This window comes from Puma concolor, chromosome B2 (genome assembly GCF_028749965.1).
Source record: "Puma concolor isolate L17-30 chromosome B2, mPumCon1.1.hap2, whole genome shotgun sequence".
Classification (NCBI taxonomy): domain Eukaryota; kingdom Metazoa; phylum Chordata; class Mammalia; order Carnivora; family Felidae; genus Puma; species Puma concolor.
In genome coordinates, this window is record NC_141671.1 from 151,344,759 (window position 1) to 151,364,060 (window position 19,302).

At 56.2% G+C, this 19,302-nt stretch overlaps 1 protein-coding gene across 5 annotated transcripts in view; it reads right to left on the minus strand.

Moving 5' to 3' along the window:
* Positions 1–4,348: 4,348 nt before the first annotated feature.
* Positions 4,349–19,302, minus strand: part of RPS6KA2 (ribosomal protein S6 kinase A2) — a 355,983-nt gene continuing 341,029 nt past the window's right edge. For all 5 annotated transcript variants that reach the window (XM_086708304.1, XM_086708305.1, XM_086708307.1 and 2 more), the window contains 4 exons: positions 17,246–17,322; positions 15,059–15,176; positions 9,247–9,384; positions 4,349–7,517 (listed from right to left, as the gene is read on the minus strand). In XM_086708304.1, coding sequence (XP_086564430.1) covers positions 7,392–7,517; positions 9,247–9,384; positions 15,059–15,176; positions 17,246–17,322 — 459 coding nt within the window. In that variant the 3' untranslated portion in view covers positions 4,349–7,391. The remainder of the gene's footprint in view (positions 7,518–9,246; positions 9,385–15,058; positions 15,177–17,245; positions 17,323–19,302) is intronic.

Sequence of the window (19,302 nt, forward strand, 5' to 3'; positions counted from 1 at the left end):
TACGCTTGAATAACTCTCTTCCTGCTTACCCCGGCTGGAGCGGATTCTCTTGTCTGTAACTAAGACTCCCGATGGGCACACTAGAATAGTCTGCGATTAAGGGAATGTTCTAGAGTCTCTGCTGTCCAACACGGGAGCCCTAGCCTCACGCGGCTGTGGGACACTTGAAACGTGGCCACTGTGGCCACAGAACTGAAGCTGAACTGTATGTCAAGTTTAAGCGTTAATAGCCCCATGTGGGCTCGTGGCCGCTCGGCAGCACAGCATAAAGTTCGGGTGCGGTGGGCCTGGAGACGGCCGAGGACGTCGTACTGGCCGAGGTCACGGGGCGGGGTGGGGGGGGGGGTGCTGCGTCTTCGGACAGAGCTCTGAGCTGCAGTGTCCGGCGGTGACCTCGGTGGCCCAGGGCCGTGCAGACTCAGGCGCCATGCACGTGACCTGTCGGGACGTGAGGGGTGGGAGAGAGGCTTCGGATCAAAGGATCCCGGCTTCATCCCCAGGAAATGCTGTGCAGTGCGTTCAGGTGAGTGCAGGGATCCAGGAGGAGAGCCAAGTTTGGGTCTGGAGGGAGCTGCCCTGCGCCCTCTGGTGGCGGTCTGTGCCAACCGCGAGCACCCCGATGGCAGGTGCCCTGTGCTGGGCGCAGCAGCGAAGCTTTGGGAAGAAGAAATGAGCTAATGTCATCCACCCGCCGCCCTCAATGAGGCCACCTAACCCACCTGAGGACGCCAGGCCCTATTTAGAATGTCCTATGCCCCGCAGCTCCATACCTCATCTATTTGTTCATTTGCAAATACTTTTTTCTGCCAGGCGCTGTGCTGGGCTCAGAATACAAAGAACACAGCCCATGGGGCGCCTGGGGGGCTCAGCAGGTTAAGCGTCCCACTGACTCTTGGTTTCCGCTCAAGTCGTGAGCTCTCTCCCTCTCTGCCCCTCCCCTGCTCAGGTGCGCATTCTCCCCCCTCCCCCCCTCTCAAAAATAAATAAATAACTTTGAAAAGGAAGGAAGGAAGGAAGGGAGAACATACCCTCAGCGGTGTCCCAGGCAGGGGTAGAAGGACGCACCCAAAACGAATTCCTGGCAACGTCTTCCTCGCTGTGGTGGGGACTCTGAGTAGCGACAGGGTCCAGAGGAGGTTTTCCCTGAGCTGGCACGTGAAGGAGGGGGCAGGATTTTGTTTGCTGGACAGGCCCCGATGATGCCGAGAAACACTTGGGACCAGCATTGCCCTCGCGCTTGCCTACAACGTTTGGCACGAAGTCGTTGAGCCAGATGATTGGATACACGTGGCCACAGTGAAAGCGGGTCTGAGGTCCTTGACAATGAGGGAGCTGCCTGGGCCCCTGCTGCGGATTTGATGGCGTGCATATGACTTGCTGTGACTGTATCGGGCCCAGGTGACAGCCAGGTTTGCCTCTTCATTTTCTCCTAGGGAAACACAGTCTTCCTGAATCAGTTTTCCGGGAAACAGAGACAGTAGGAGATATATTTCTATCTCTAGCTACATAGGTATCCTTCTATATCTAACTATCATCTATCTATTTATCTATATCTACTATGTATATATCTATCATCTATCTATCTATCTATCTATTGAGAGGCAGAGACATTTATTTTAAGGAACTGGCTCACGCCATCGTGGGGACTAGCAAACCTGACGTACATAGAACGAGCCAGCAGGCTGGAGACTCAGGTAAGAGGCAATGTCACGGTCTGAGTCTGATGGTCAGAGACTCGGGCAGGGTCTCCATGTTGCAGTCTTGAGGAGAATTCCCTCTTCTTTGGGAAACCTTGGTCTGTGCTCTCAAGGTCTTCAGGTGAGCTGTCAGCACAGAGCCCGACGTGGGGCTCGAACCCCTGAACCATGAGGTCGTGACCCGCGCTGAAGTCGGACGCTTAACCGGCTGAGCCCTCCCCCCCCCAGGCGCCCCTTATTGGCTGTTTTTTCCTCATCACGGTAAAGTGACAAACATATACCCGGATTGGACAGACAGACGTCATGGATGAATGCTTTTGATTTTAGATCCTGAATTATCGCCATGCACAGGGAATGCATGAACTAAACTACAAAGTTCATAGCTGTGCCTTGACAGGCTGGTAACATCTGTGGCTGAGAGAAGCCACATCTCTAGCTCCGGGGACAGTGAGGGGCGGTGGTCCGGGCTCAGGAAATGGTTTTTGAATTACTGAATCTCTGCCTCGAGGGATCGTCTCATTCGGTCTGATTTTTCGTGCAGCGTTTACGACACCACTTCACTCTGGGTAGAAACGCTGACAAACTGGCAACAACAGATGAGGTTGAACTCGCGTGAAGGCAGGTGTCCTGGTCCCGGGCGAGGCTGAGCAAGCCCAGCTAGGGGGACGCGGGACGCGTGCACACTGCCCGGGGGGGGGGGGGGGGGGGGGGGGGGGGAGGGGCGGCACACCTGCACCTGCTGTGGGCCTCGGACTCTGGAATTCCGCCTTTGCAAACAAAGTGTGCTCCTGGTACCTAGGAGGTCACAGGCCAGATGAAATGTCGGAGTCTGCCGGGGCCGAGCCTTGGCAAGCCAAGAGCCAGGCCTAAGGCTCCTTTACGACACGTGGCCTCAGCCTCCTGGTCTCAGCCTGGGTCGGTGTCCCTTAGGACAAGGGACCAGCTGAGTCTGAGAACAAATGCACAGTATGCCACATGAAAGGTATCTGCAGGACCACTGCAAGTCCTTGGGTGACACTCGGGGACAGCAGACACAGAGCCACTACTGTTGGGAGGTGAGTCCCCATGGGTCTTGTGTCCCTGTGCGTGTATGAGCCGTCACTGGACAGTTTTCTCAAGGACGCTTGCCTGGAGGACAGCGCCAGGGGCCCCCCGGGGGCCAAGGGTGGCCAGCCCTTATCGACTGGGGTCTCTCAGGTGCGGGTGCCCAGCTGTGACCTAGCCCGTCGCGTGTGCCATTCTCCGTCACCACGGGGGGACCCGAGGGCAAGGGGGAAGGGCGTGGGCCTGGGGGCTCCGACCCCGAGTCTCGGGCCTTCATTCACACACCGGAGACCGTGCCGGGCCGACTCATCCCCAAAGCCTCCAAAACGTCACCGTTCCTGGCATCCTACCTTCGCACCCAGACAAACACGCAGACTGAAGATGACAACACAGACTGTCGCTCTGTGTGATGTGGTGGACAGGATAATCCTGGTCCCCAGGACCCGTGTGTCGGGTGCTAATCAGCTGACCCTGAAACAGGGAGAGTATCCTCGAGTATCCACGTGCGCTGAGGTCGCCAAGTGTCGTCAAAAGTGGAGGTGGGGGTGGGTGAGGGGAACACACGGGCCTCAGCCCCCTGGGGCTGGCTCTGCGGATGGGGGAAGAGCCAGGGGCCCAGGAACGCCGGGGCCCCGGGCCGGGGAAAGGCAGGGCTCTGTTCCCAAAGCCCCCCGAACGCAGTCCTCCCCCGACCTTGACTTTGGCCCCAGGACCCACCCGGGACTTCTCACCTCTGGAGCAGCCGGGAGGGAAGGCTATTTCACGCCACCAGGTCTGTGCCACGGGGTCAGTGACGGGGGAGGGGGTGCGGGCATATGGTGGCCACCCTTCCCCGCCCTCCCCCGTGTAGCAGGAGGCAGAATGTTCATGCGTTTTCCCGTGGGCCCTGGAACCCCTGGGCCGGCTCAACACTCCTGCCTGCGCAGAGAGCCTGAGGGTTCCGGGAAGAGTTCCTGGTGCTGCTGGGGAGGCACCTCGGAAGTGGCGGCAGAAAGCTGTGGACGTCCACGTGTGTGCGCGTCTGGCTTGCGGACACGGGCCGCTCGGCAATGGACCAAACGGGAAGAAGAAATTAGGTCGGAGAGCGGTGGACAAGAGCCTAGCTTGTTTTGCTTGTGTGTCAAGAACAGACAGGCGGGAGGAGGCCGGGTGGCTGTGCAGAGAACGGGGACAGCGGGGACACCCCCGGCACCCCCCACCCCCGCGCCACCTGCCTAGCCGGCCACACAGCCGTCCACGTGTCCGGCTGGCACCTGCCCCATCACGCGGCCAGGTTCCGTGTGGAGTGCACACATGCACGCACTTGTACAAGGCACACGTAAGCACACAATCCGCTCGGGCACACGTGCACACACACACCACACAGCGCACGTGCTCACACACAAGCCACACGCGCACGCAGGGGGCACCTGCGTGCCCCCCACCAGCTCTCCACGCTGCCCGGACGGCCATCCCGTCCCGACCCCCCCCAAGGGGAAGCCACCTTCCAGCCGCAGGGGCCGCAGCCGGGACAGAGCGAGGGGGCAGCAGGGGTGAGAAGCGTATCCGCTGACGATAATTGGCAACGACACAGACAGTCCCCAAATTACCGTTCTGCTAGAAAAATATTACACTTCATAAAACTCATGTTTATTCAAAAAAATCTATTCAGAAAGTCTGGAAAGCGTAATAAATATCTGTATAGTGGCCGCCCATCTCCAACATAAAATACAAAGCGTGAACACGGGAATGACCTGTATGCACGGTCGCGGGCTTGTAAACAAAGTGCCGAGTCGGGGGCTGGGTGGGAAGCGTGCTCCGCAGAGGCGACCTGCAGCGGTGCTGAGCTCCTGTCTCCCAGGAGACCCCCGGGCTCTGCGAGGCCACGCGGGGTGCACCGCCCGGGCCCCTGCGGTGTCCTCTTCCGTTCTAGAACTTTAAGGACTCTTGGAGAGGCGAAAGGCCACAGAGCCGTTTGGAAAGAAAAACAGAGTGCAAATCAAGTTCCTCGTGTCCTGGAGAGACCCAGTCAAAAGCGTGAGGCAAAAATCCCAACGTGCGGCTTCAGGAAGAACACCATTTAATCAACAATACTGGCTAACAGGAAGCACTGTGGTCACTTCAAATGCCGGACAGTCCTCCAAGTGCGCGCACGCACACACACACACACACACACACACACACACACACACTGAGGTCACGGACAATCTGACCTAAGGATACAGGTGAGATCTCTCTCCTGCCCGAATGTGACTTGGGGCGGCATCTGGCAGAGCCCTCGTGGTGGGGGTGGGTGGGGGTGGTGAGTCAGGTGTTTCTGTCAAATGGGGGGGGGGGATCTCCAGGTGGGACGGAACCACAGTGGGCACCCCGGAGGGACCACAGTGGCCGGATAGGTTTTCTGGTGACAAAGTCTGTGGTTTTGGGATCCAGAGGGGCTGTGATTCTACATATTGGGGGCGGGGGGGGGGGGGGACAGCTATTTCGTTCTGTGTGATCTCACCACGTGTGCGAAGCCCACAGAGCCACGCATGATGGGCAGGGGCGGGGCGGGGTGAACTGCACAGGGAGAACTAGATATGATACCTTCCTTCACACACGACCGCTACTTATAAAGCACGGCCACTGGCTGTTCCGCTCAAGACTCTGACGTGAAGCTGAAAATAGTGACTTCTCCAGGCTGACTTTCTGTCGGACGGTTTCAAGTATCCCCTCGTTCTGGATAAGCTGAGAAAGCAGAGGTATTTGGCGGACATTCAAGTAACGGGGGTGAGCAGGGGGGGTCCCTGGGGTCTCCGCTCAGGGCACGGCTTGGGCGAGGTGAGTCTCGGGGTCCCTCTGCGGCTCTCAGAGTGAGGATGTGGGGCTGTGTGCACGGTGGCCCTGAAGGGGATGACAGGCAGGGGCGGGGGAGCCTGGGAAGCACACACGGGCCACCCCCCTCGGGCCTGCGTCCCTCGCGCATTGGCCTTCGGTGAGCAAACCAGTGAGCCAGCAAACCTCGTGCGGCGGACAGAAGGCGTGATGACCTCGGTTGGTACCTAGGAGGTCAAACCTGTGACCTAAGGGCTGTCCAGTTTTTCCTAAGTTTCTAACAGTCGATACAAGAATCCAGACCGAACACGAAACGGTTGAGGATCAAGTCTTTCTAGCCTTGGGGAAAAGCATTTTCTCTTGGGAACCACGAGAGATGCCTAGTGAGGCTTGGTGCGAAACAGACGGGTGAACCTGTCCCCACCCTTTATGTCGTGTGGTGTCTGAGGGAAGGAGAGGGCTCGTGGAATAACGGGAGCTGCTGCAGTACGTTTACCTGGGAGGGTCTGAAAACAACTGGAGAAGGTAAGGGGTCGTGCCCAGAAGGCGACATGTGGCTCTTGTTGGGTAGTTAGCGGAGATGGGGAGGAAGGGCACTAGGAAACACGCCTTCTCGGTGAGACCTGCCTGAGGACCACCGGCGCCCCGCACCCTGCCAGGGCCGCGGGGAGTCACGGCCGGCCCGGCGCACACGCTCCCCCTCCGCCTGCGCAGTGGCGTCCAGCCTGTCCTGGCCTTCCTGAACAAGGAGTGCCCAGCCCCGCGCTCCACGCCGCGCCCCTCCTGTGCGCACGCACCCCAAGGGAAACATAAGACGTCACCGAAGAACAGAAACACAAATGCAACACAAAAGCACAGCTTCCACAAAGTGCACGGTTGCCCTGGAAATGCCTCCTTCCGCTCCCCTCCAGGCCCCCGCGTGGCGGCCCGGCCTCCGGGCTCCCCTCTGGCTCCCTCCCTCCAGCTCAGGGTTGCCGGCGCCCCGGGAGGGGAGGGGGTCTCCTGTGGGCCAGAGAGAGGAAAGCAGACAGAGAAACCGGGTCTTTGGGAGAGCACGGGGGGCTGGCAGGGGGCCGTGGCCGGCTGTCGGGCCTAGAGCTCTGTCTCCGAACCTCCGGGCGGGAGCGCGGACCCCGGCCCTGCAGCCCCCGCCAGCCATCCAGCCGCGGGGGGAACAAGGACACGGGCCGGTGTGTGTGGGTGGGGGGGGGGGCACAGGCTGCAGCTGGCTCCTCCCCAAGGACGTGCTGTTCTTGTGAAAAGAGGCTTCCGAGGCAAGGATGCTGCTCGCCGGTTCCGGGCCGGGCTCCCCCCACTTTCGGGTCTGCGACCCGGGAGAGAACAGCCAACACCTCAGTCAGAGACGAGGGGGAGATGGGACAAGGGCTCTTTGGATCATGTGGAGGGGACCCGGCGCCTAGTCTTGGGTGCCACGTGCCGACCCCGTCCTTCCGGCAACAGGCGAACCAGCCAGCGCGCCCTCCCGGGCCAGTAACGAGGACGCCGGTGTTCGGGTCTGGCCAAGTCGCTGGCTCTGTAACTGGCAAAAATCTCTGTCTCTCAATGTAAGCCACGATCGGAAAAGACCTCCAGAGTCCGAAGGGCCCTACGGGCCATCAGCAGGGCGGTGAGCGGTGACACAAGTCGGTCTGGCTTTGCTCGGGGGGAGGAGGCGAGAGGCCGGAGGCGGTGGGAGGTCCCGGGGCCGGATCCCATCCATCCAGGCGGAGCGAGAGAACGTGGGATGAGCGGAGGCGCCCGGGCCCGTGGCCGGGCGGTGGTCACTCCGTGGCGCCCGTGGCGGGGGCCCAGGCCGCTGCCCGCGAGCCCGAGGACGCTCTGCAGAGCCTGCGGGTACTACAGCCTCGTGGACGTGAGTCTCTTCATGCCCCTGCGCTGCGCCAGGCTGGACGACAGCACGGGCTCCAGCCGCGGCGCCTGCGGGGTTCGGTTCAGGGCAAAGTAGGTGGCGGCCATAGCCCCCTGCAAAGCGAAAGGAAGAGGCGGGTGACCCGCTGCCCGCCCACTCCCGAGGGGGCCCGACCCCGGCCTCGGCTGAGCCCTCGTCTGCGCGCGCACGGCGGGCGCAGACACCCTTCCTGCCGGACCCCGGGGTGCGGGGCGCGACGTGCTCACTGCAGGGTCCACTTGCACTGGGGCCTCGTGAATAACGCGTCCGTCCACCGCCCCCCCCAGTCCCGAACTATGCCTGTGGCCTGTGACCTGGGGTATTCCGGACGCGCACGGAACCCCAGGATGGGGTCCCGGGCCCCCTCGCCCCATGCCGTGGTACGTTGCCACACCAGCAGGACTTTGGGAGACCCGAAAGGGCTGACCCTGACATCTGGCTGTGGTGTGGCCCCAGTCCTTCCTGAGAAGCTCCAGGCAGCCACTGCCCAGCATGTGAGGCAGAACCTGCTGGTTCCTGCGGTGTAGACCCCCCCCCACCCACCGGTTCTCTGGATGCCCCCCAGTCTATCTGGTTTGCCCAGCGGGGTGTGGGTGAATCACGACCCAGGTGGCCAGAAGCCACTGCCTTGCCACGGTTACGTGCAATGACACGTGGCTTCCATCAGAACAGTTGTACCGGAAGGTCAAGAAAAGCAAGGCTGGGATCGCCCGATGGCAAGGGTCGATGGAGGGACAGGAGTTACAGGAGCAGCTATTCTGTCCGCTAAAACCCTTTGATCCCTGGGGGGACACTCTCACTGCTGCTGGCCGCGTCCTGATGGCGTTCCCTCCACAGCCTTGTGTCTCTTTCGCGGGCGTCGGGACGCGCTCGCCTAGGGGGCGCAGCCAGACTCCACATTGCGTGTGCTGTGGGACACGTCCCAGGAAGCCGAGGGAAGCAGTTGTGGTGAACGGCGGGGTCAGCAGATGACCGCGCTGGGGCCCAGCCCAGGGCCCCCGCTCTTGTAGATAAACTTCTACTGAAACACAACTGCATCCATCCACCTGCATATCGGTTCTGTGCTACGGCAGGACATCCGAGGCGTAGTGACAGAGACACCTGAGTCGAAAAGCCTCAGATGTTCACAGTCTGGGCCTCTACAGTCAAGTCTGCAGGCCTCTGATCCAGAATTGAGGGCTGGGGCGCCCGGGTGGCTCGGTCGGTTAAGCGACCGACTCTTGATCTCGGCTCGTGATGTCATGCTCTGTGGGATTGAGCCCCGCCTTGGGCTCCGTGCTGGCAGTGTGGAGCCTGCTGGGGATTCTCTGTCTCTCTCCGCCCCTCCCCTGCTTGTGTGCTCCCACCCCCCACCCCCACCGCCAAAATAAATAAACATTCAAAAAATCATTAGAATGAAGGGCTTTGGAACCTTGAATTGGTACAGATGTAGGACTCCATCCACCTCCCTCTCTCCCTCCTTCTCTCCCACTCTCCACCCCATTTGTCTGTCTGTCTGTCTCTCTCCCACTTTCTCTCCGTCTCGGTCTCATATGCACACGGGTGCGTGCACACACACACACGCACACAATGAAGCTGTTCAGGGTTGTTCACAGACGTGGTAGCTTATTCAGAGCTTTGCATGTGGTGGCTCGTCGGTGAAGAAACGTGTGGAAGTAAGAAATGAGGGATACGTGCTGCGCCTGTGATCGGTTCCCCACCTGGCCCCCACACTGTGATTTCTTCGGGTGAACTGGGAGGTCTCAGGGCCACGCCTCTGTGTTCCCCACCCCACTGTTGTGCCCCCCGACCATTTGTCGGTACCTTCACCAGGTGGGCGTCCTGTCTGCTGAGCTGGTTTTGGGACAGGTACTCTCTGTTCACGATCCATGGGTGTTTGAGAACTTGAACTGCCGTCAGGCGCTGATGAGGGTCCACGTGGAGCATCTTGGATACGACATCCTGTAAGGGCAGATCACAGGGAGGGGAAAGGGAGGATGATCAAAGCTGATTCAAACAGGCTCCCGAGTAAAATTCCTTTGTTTCCTCTCACGGCAAAACCTCACCGTTGTTCCGGCCGATTCTTAGCATTTTGGGGTCACGTGTTCACGTTCAGCTTTTAAAGTATGTGAGTGATTTTTAAATCTTAATTATCATCGACTTGGTGGCTCATTCCAGGCTTATAGCGGATTAAAGATTTTACATCCAAAGAGAACTCAAACGTGGAAATGTTAAATGGTGCATATAATGTAATGAAATGGTATTTTAGTCAAAATGATATCCTTCCAAAGGGAGAAGCGAAAATAATGATTGTCCCACAGATTTAAACCAGTTATAACACTGGATGCAGGGGCGCCCGGGTGGCTCAGTTGGCTAAACGTCTGACTTCGGCTCAGGTCATAATCTCAAGGTTCCTGAGTTTGAGCCCCGTGTCGGGCTCTGTGCTGACAGCTCAGAGCCTGGAGCCTGTTTCCGATTCTGTGTCTCCCTCTCTCTCTACCCCTCCCCTGCTTGCACTCTCTCTCCCTCAAAAATAAATACACGTTAAAAAGAGAACAATGGGTGTAGTTACATTTAAGTATAACTATCCATAAACATTTGCTATAAATAATCACCAGCCATGGAATTGACAATCTGTCGCCATTACATGTGTCCGACGGGCTAACAATGTCCAACAGAGGTAATTTTTTCTTCTTTTGTTCCTTTTTCTTTTTTTAATACTTATTTATTTTTGAGAGACAGAGCATGTGTTGGGCAGGGGCAGAGAGAGGGAAACACAGAATCCGAAGCAGGCTCCAGGCTCCGAGCTGTCGGCACAGAGCCCGACGTGGGGCTCGAACCCATGAACCATGAGATCGTGACCTGAGCCGAAGTCGGACGCTTAACCGACTGAGCCAGCCAGTGCCCCAGACGTAATTTTCTTATTTCACTATAAGGTAATAACAATAAAAAGTCCTCCAAGTAGCTTAAAGACAAAGCTCCCGTTTATGCCACACATCGCAATACACGTACACGTGTGCACACACAGTTACGGCTGTGATCGGTATCTGCATGGCGTTCATGAGACTGTCTTCACGTGCTCGATGCACCTGTTCTCAAGAGTCATCGGGACTGGCCTTGGGGGAAGGAGGGCAACTATTACTTTCCCTGTTTTGCAGATGAAGGTGTCGACATTTGTAGACATTGAACAATTGTCCAAGGAAGAGCCATGACGAGAATCCATGCTCTTCTGCTAGCCTGCTCATCTTCCTCTGGTATCGCCGTGACATTTCTCAGTGAAACACATGAATTAGCGCACATGCATACCGCAACGCTGAAGCACTCAACAGGAGATCTGGCCATAAACCAGGAAGGAGGAATACCATAGACTAATACAAAATCTTTTCTTTCTATAGAGAAATCCCATGCCTTTTAATATTTGATAACATTAATCTTAGTAACTTCTTGCAAGAAATATGTTCTGGAAATATTACTGTTCCCGTTTCCGAGTGTAAAAATGGAAGCAGAGAGACCTTTATTTATTCGCTCAAGATCTCCCAGTAAATAACACCTTTCTACACGGTACGCGCAGGATGCGGGTAAAGTAACAACAGACAAATCCACGGGCTGTGTCTGTTTTGGGGAAGATTGGAGGTTTGTTGTACGTACGGTGAACACAGAGGGGAAAAGGCATGGGGCCAGATGAGGTAGAAGACAGGGCGGTGAAGGGGCAGGAGGAAATCGTCAAGGTCCTGGGAGGCAGTGAAGCCCTCTGCCTGCAATCTTGGTGCTTGACTTGATCCTGCACTTGACTTGACTCCTGTTCTTGACTTGACTCCTTTCCTGACGCCTTCTCCCTGCCTCCCACTCTTGCCTCCAAGATCACCTCACAAAGGAACCCCCGGCACCCGAGTGCTGGTCTACTTTGGGGACCACCAGACTAGACAATTCCTATACTCATTTGAGAGAGTGGATGGAAGGGAGCAGTGGGAGCGGCAGGGTCTGACACAAGGGATGTGCTCACCAGACACCATCTGCTGTCTCCTCTGTCGTCACCTCCGCCATGACCTCTGCCATGACCTCAGCCATGACCTCTGTCATCACCTCCGCCATGACCTCTGTCGTCACCTCCGCCATGACCTCTGTCGTCACCTCCACCATGACCTCTGTCATCACCTCCGCCATGACCTCTGTCGTCACCTCCGCCATGACCTCTGTCATCACCTCCGCCATGACCTCTGTCGTCACCTCCGCCATGATCTCTGTCATCACCTCCACCATGATCTCTGTCGTCACCTCCACCATGACCTCTGTCATCACCTCCGCCATGACCTCTGCTGCGACCTCTGTCATCACCTCCTCCATGACCTCTGCCATCACCTCCACCATGACCTCTGTCGTCACCTCCGCCATGACCTCTGTCGTCACCTCCGCCATGACCTCTGCTGCGACCTCTGTCGTCACCTCCGCCATGACCTCCGTCATCACCTCCGCCATGACCTCCGTCATCACCTCCGCCATGACCTCTGCCATCACCTCCGCCATGATCTCTATCGTCACCTCCACCATGACCTCTGTCATCACCTCCACCATGACCTCTGTCGTCACCTCCACCATGACCTCTGTCATCTCTGCCATGACCTCTGCTGCGACCTCTGTCATCACCTCCATCACCTCCACCATGATCTCTGTCGTCACCTCCACCATGACCTCTGTTATCACCTCCGCCATGACCTCTGTCGTCAACTCCGCCATGACCTCTGTCGTCACCTCCGCCATGACCTCTGCCACGACCTCTGTCATCACCTCCTCCATGACCTCTGCCATCACCTCCGCCATGACCTCTGTCATCACCTCCGCCATGACCTCTGTCGTCACCTCCGCCATGACCTCTGTCGTCACCTCCGCCATGACCTCTGCTGCGACCTCTGTCGTCACCTCCACCATGACCTCTGTCATCTCTGCCATGACCTCTGCTGCGACCTCTGTCATCACCTCCATCACCTCCACCATGACCTCTGTCGTCACCTCCACCATGACCTCTGTCATCACCTCCGCCATGACCTCTGTCGTCACCTCCACCATGATCTCTGTCGTCACCTCCACCATGATCTCTGTCGTCACCTCCACCATGACCTCTGTCGTCACCTCCACCATGACCTCTGTCATCACCTCCGCCATGACCTCTGCTGCGACCTCTGTCATCACCTCCTCCATGACCTCTGCCATCACCTCCACCATGACCTCTGTCGTCACCTCCGCCATGACCTCTGTCGTCACCTCCGCCATGACCTCTGCTGCGACCTCTGTCGTCACCTCCACCATGACCTCTGTCATCTCTGCCATGACCTCTGCTGCGACCTCTGTCATCACCTCCATCACCTCCACCATGACCTCTGTCGTCACCTCCACCATGACCTCTGTCGTCACCTCAGCCATGACCTCTGTCGTCACCTCCACCATGACCTCTGTCATCACCTCCACCATGACCTCTGTCGTCACCTCCACCATGACCTCTGTCATCACCTCCGCCATGACCTCTGTCATCACCTCCACCATGATTTGTCGTCACCTCCACCATGACCTCCGTCATCACCTCCGCCATGACCTCCGTCATCACCTCCGCCATGACCTCTGCCATCACCTCCGCCATGATCTCTATCGTCACCTCCACCATGACCTCTGTCGTCACCTCCACCATGACCTCTGTCGTCACCTCCACCATGACCTCTGTCATCACCTCCGCCATGACCTCTGCTGCGACCTCCGTCATCACCTCCGCCATGACCTCTGCCATCACCTCCACCATGACCTCTGTCGTCACCTCCACCATGACCTGTCATCTCTGCCATGACCTCTGCTGCGACCTCTGTCATCACCTCCATCACCTCCACCATGACCTCTGTCGTCACCTCCACCATGATCTCTGTCGTCACCTCCACCATGACCTCTGTCATCACCTCCGCCATGACCTCTGCTGCGACCTCCGTCATCACCTCCGCCATGACCTCTGCCATCACCTCCACCATGACCTCTGTCGTCACCTCCACCATGACCTCTGTCATCACCTCCGCCATGACCTCTGCTGCGACCTCCGTCATCACCTCCGCCATGACCTCTGCCATCACCTCCACCATGACCTCTGTCGTCACCTCCACCATGACCTCTGTCATCACCTCCGCCATGACCTCTGTCGTCACCTCCACCATGACCTCTCTCATCACCTCCACCATGACCTCTGTCGCCACCTCCACCATGACCTCTGTCATCACCTCCGCCATGACCTCTGTCGTCACCTCCACCATGACCTCTGTCATCATCTCTGCCATGACCTCTGCCGCGACCTCTGTCATCACCTCCATCACCTCCACCATGACCTGTCGTCACCTCCACCATGACCCGTCATCACCTCCACCATGACCTCTGTCGTCACCTCTGCCACGACCTCTGTCATCACCTCCACCATGACCTCTGCCATCACCTCCACCATGGCCCCTGTCATCACCTCCGCCATGACCTGTCAGCACTTCCACAATCATCTCTTCTGCCGACTTCACCATCTTCCCCATTCCCTCTGCCATCTACTCCATCACCTTCTCCATCATCACCCCCACCATCATCGCCGTCATCTTTCCACCATCTCCGCCATCCCCTCTGCCATCTCCGTACGAGGTCACACAGTGACGATGATGGCAGCACTGAAATCAGAACCCCAGATCGTCTACCCATTTCACAGGAACACAGGAAACGGAAAGTCGATACTCTTTCTTACTAGTGGTCAGGTGATCATTTACTATTTAATTAGAGAGGAGGTGATGATCTCAACTGAAAAAGACGAAGTCTGACGTTTCCTTAAACAAGGCTGGTCCAAAATGGCGAGGCTACCGAGAAGCCCCAGTGCGAAGTGTTTGAAAACAACAGAAACACATCTCTGTCCCAGAGTTGTCCTTGATCAGTCTGTGATCATTCAGGGCCGCCATTTCATGACATCACCAGAAGCGTGAGGGTTAATTTTATGGGTCAACTTGTCTAAGCCACGGTTCCCGGTGTTTGGCCGAACCCCAGTCTAGATGATGCTGTGAAAGTCTTACTTAGACGAGATTGACACTGAAATCTGTCAGCTCGTAGTAATGACCCTTCATGGTGTTGGTGGGCCTCATCCAATCAGGGGAAACCCTGAAGATTAAAAAGACAGAGGTTCCCCTAGGAAAAGGGAAGTCAGCCAGCAGAAGGGCTTTGCCCTAGAGCTACGAGACCAGCTCTTCCCGGAGTCTGCAGTCTGCTGACTCTGTAGACTGGAGACTTATCACATGTCACTTCCACAGTCACATGAACTGATCTTAAGAATAAATCTCTCTCTCTATCTCCGTATCTGCCTATCCACATGGAATCCAATGAATTCCATAGAATCTGTATCTGCCTGTCCACATGGAATCCAATGGATTCTATTTCTCTGGAGAACCCCAGGGCACCAAGACTGTGGGACACGTGAGAAGCTTTGCGAAAAAGAATTTTTCAACTGAGAAGCTAAAAAAAAAAAATCTACGAGATAAAACACGTGTGTTATTTCTATGAAGGGTCTCCCCTAGCTTCCTCGCAAACGGAGCGGTCACTAGAGTCCCCACCCTAAGCAGAGAGAGCGCTGGGAAGCACTCACCTTTGCCGCATCAGAGACGGAGTCCCAGTTCCCCCCAGAAAGGGCGTATTTCCCACTGCCGATCCTCGCCAAAATCTCCTCGGGAGTGTCATCGGGGCCGTTTGCAAAAGGGGTAAATCTGTGCAATGAGAGAATTCAGGTAAAATGAACCTCTGCTGTACGACCTACGGTGAAGTTCACAGCTAGATGTTGCCCCTGCCTTGTTGAGAATAGCTCTTTCTTTGCCGCCGTGCTCCAAATCCAGAATCAGGGGAAAGCGTTACTTATTTCTTCTTTTTTTTTTAATTTTTTTTTTAATGTTTATTTATTTTTGAGACAGAGAGAGAGCATAAATGGGGGAGGGTCAGAGAGAGAGGGAGACAAAGAATCTGAAACAGGCTCCACGCTCTGAGCTGCCAGCACAGAGCCCAACGCGGGGCTCGAACTCACAGACCGTGAGATCATGACCTGAGCCGAAGTCGGACGCTTAACCGACTGAGCCACCCAGGCGCCCTGCGTTACTTATTTCTTAACGTACGTCCCTCTTCCATACTTGGCCAATGCTGTAGGTCAATAAGGCAAGTGCAGAAAACTCTGTGGACCCCAGCACGAGCTCCCTGGACCGTTTCTGGACCCCTGGGGACACTGTTAGGGTGGTTTGTCCGGTCACTCATTGAGACCGTGGCAGAGAGCCTGAGATTTGAAGTCTGAGACCCATGATTGGTCTATTACCAATTCCAGTTCTCAAACAAATTGTTTTTTGAAAGAGAGAGAGAGAGAGAGAGAGAGAGAGAGAGTGGGGAGAGGAAGAGTGAGGGAGAGAGAATCTTTTTTTTTTTTTAAGAATTTTAATGTTTATTTATTTTTGAGAGAGAGACTGAGCGTGAGTGGGATACAGGCAGAGAGAGAGACACACACACAGAGTCCGAAGCAGGCTCCAGGCTCCGAGCTGTCAGCACAGAGCCCCACGCGGGGCTCGAACTCACGGACGGCGAGATCATGACCTGAGCCGAAGTCGGACGCCCAACTGACTGAGTCCCCCAGGCGCCCCAATTTCTTAAGACTCAATTGCAAACAGGCAGGATAATACATCGCGGGGACCTACAGAGACACTACACGATGCGTCGGCACTTGCCGCGTTGTGTTATCGTATCACCTCCCACCATAGACCGGGGCATGCCAAGAAATGCCTTCCTGGAAAAGGAATTCTGCGTGAATCTCATGACACTTGGTCTTAGTGGCAAAGTTTGCGGTCTGAGATTTACGTACACACAACGCGAGTATCAGAAGATCACAGAGCGATCCCACTCTGGATTCGTAGGGTCCTAGACCTTTAAGGCTGGAGTCCTAACGTGTCACACAGTGCCTTCCTTTTCATTTAAAAGTGAGGGGAGTGAGGCCAGTAGAGGAAGGAGCCCAGCCCAGAAGCAGAGCTGGCGAGGGCAGACCCCGGATCGGAAGGGGCGTGGCAGACACGACCCTCTTTCCGTGATGGCAGGCCTGTTGCCCGGTGGCCACGCAAATCAGTCACCTGCCTTTACCTGGCTGCCTTCCTCGAGGTGCTCTCTGACCAGGAATGTTTACGGGTGCTTCCTAACTCAAGGGGATGTTCTTAAGGGGTGATGTGCGTGACCTTTTAAGGGGGCGGTGTGGTGCAATGGAGAATGTGGACACGTGGTCAGAGGCTTGGGATTTTTCCTGATGAGCTGAGTTCTGTGCTCAGTTCCCTAATTCTGGAGATACATCTGAAAGGAAACAGGGGCGCCCGGGTGGCTCAGTCGGCTGAGCGGCCGACTTCGGCTCAAGGTCAGGATCTCACGGTTCATGGTTTCAAGACCCGTGTTGGGCTCTGGGCTGACAGCTCGGAGCCTGGATCCTGCTTCGGGTGCTGTGTCTCCCTCTCTCTCTGCCCCTCCCCTGCCTGTGCTCTGTCTCTCTCTCTCTCTCTCTCTCAAAAATAAATAAACAGTAAAAAAAAAATGTAAAGAAAACATAAAGCTAACTTTCTTATCCCTGGTCTTCATTTGTCCCGAAAGGGCTAAGGAAGCCTGAAAGCATTCACCCAGGACCTGCGAGTGTGTGTCCCCACCCGAGCATGGGGCAGGGCTGACCCTGGGCCCGGATGGGACAGCCCCTGACACCTCTGCCTCGTGATGGCTCGGGTGCGCGTGCCGTCGCGTGCTGACGCCCATGGGAGGCGCGCATTACCCTGCCAGCATGGTGTAAAGCAGGGTCCCCAGACTCCAGATGTCACACGCTGCGTCATAGCCTTGTCGCTTCAGGACCTGCAGGGGAAAAGCAGGAGATGGATGAGCACTGGGGAGGAAACTTCAAGCTCCCAGCGTGCTGTTCTGACGGGATGATGGGCTGGGCAGGTGGGGGACGGGGGACGTCTTCAGGGCAACTGTCGTTTATCAACGCAAAGTCAACCGTGGCGCCTGGCAGTAGGGCTCCCCAAGGACCAGGGCACACACAGGAACCACAGTTCTTGCCAGATCCACTGACACGCAGACTGAAAAGGAAAGACTTTTTAAAGGAACTTTAAAGACATTATGGCAAAACGTACATAGCATAAAACTTACCGTCTTTTAAGAAGCATTTTTTTAATGTTTACTTACTTTTGAGACAGAGAGAGACAGAGTGCAAGTGAGGGAGGGGCAGAGAGGGAGGGAGACATAGAATCCGAAGCAGGCTCCAGGCTCCGGGCTGTCAGCACAGAGCCCGACACGGGGCTTGAACCCACGAACCTCGAGATCATGACCTGAGCTGAAGTCGGACGCTTAGCGGACGGAGCCCCCCAGGCGCCCCTAGAATTTACCATCTTAATCAGTTTTAGGAGTACGGTTCAGTTACTCAAGCGTTCCCAGCATCCACCTCCAGAACTCTTCTCTCTTGCAAAATTGCAACCAACTCCCATCACACACTGGCTCTCTGTGCCCCGCCCCCAGCCCTCTCCCCCACCCTCCTTCTCCTCCTCCTCCGGTCTTCTCTGCGGATTTGGCTGCTTTAGGGACCTCATGTAAGTGGAATCATGCAGTAATTACGCTCTTCTGCCTGCGTATCACACACAACGTAACGTGCTCGAGGTTCATCGTGTTGAGGCGTGGCACGGGGTGTCCTTCCTGTTCGAGGCTCATAACCCACTGGAAAACATGCCACATTCTGTGCAGGCATTCAGCCACTGACGGACACGTGGGTGGCTCCCACCTTTGGTGAACAGGGCTGCTGAGAACACCGGTGGGCGAATATCTGCTCTTGTCTCTGCTTTCAGAAATGCTGGGCACAGGCGTGACCACACCGCGTGGTGAGCCTATGTCTAGTTTTTTGAGGAACGGTTAAAACAGAAGAATTCACGCGTCCTAGGATTGCATACTTCTGTGGAAGACGATGCTCTGATAGATTTATAGTTGAGAACAGTAAGGAAAGCAGCACAAATGCTCACGGATTACTGTACATTACGGGGTTTAGCATCAAACACGGAGGACCGTGTCCGATTGTCTTCGACACGAGGGCAAGGACCCCGTCTTCCCGTGTTTGCAACGTGGACACCGTGGGCTGTGCCGGGAACGCGGTCGGCGGCCAACCAGCCGGCACACGCAAATGAACCGAATGTTCGTCGTTCAAGCCCTGTCTCCACTGGCTGAGCGACCTTCAAAAGTCACTTGAACCCACTGAACCTGGTTTTTTTCTGAATCTATGAAGTGTGGCTAATAGTATTCACCCTGTGTACTTCGTACGGTGTATCAAGATAGAAGTAAAAAATACCGGTGAAAATGCTTTGGAGATGATAAAGCAATAGACCAATTTAAGATAGTCTATAATCGCTAAAATCAATACCATCAATATTATTTCTGATCAGATAAGGCAGCAATAGAGGCTTATAAGCAGATTATTTCAAAGGGGCCCCAGGTAGCATCTGGGTGACCCCCAAATGGCCTTGTGTCCCACGCTGTATCTCGACTCAGCACCCTGCCTTCCTCACCACCCTGGGGCGGGGAGGGGGGGCTACCTCTCAGCTCGCAGACCCACCACTAGGTGCCAGCCTGCCTCCACCAGCAGCCAGAAGGATCCACACAGAATCCAGATATAGCACCTGTTCTCCTTCTTGACCCCTCATCCCACCAGCCCTGTGCTGCTCGACCGGCCTCTCAGGTTTTGTTGCTAAGTTTCTAGAAAGCAAGAAACTGGGTTTGTCTTCATGGACACATCAGTGACTTCGGAGCCTAACAAAACCATCCCCGGGAGCCCGGGAAGGTGGAAATGTA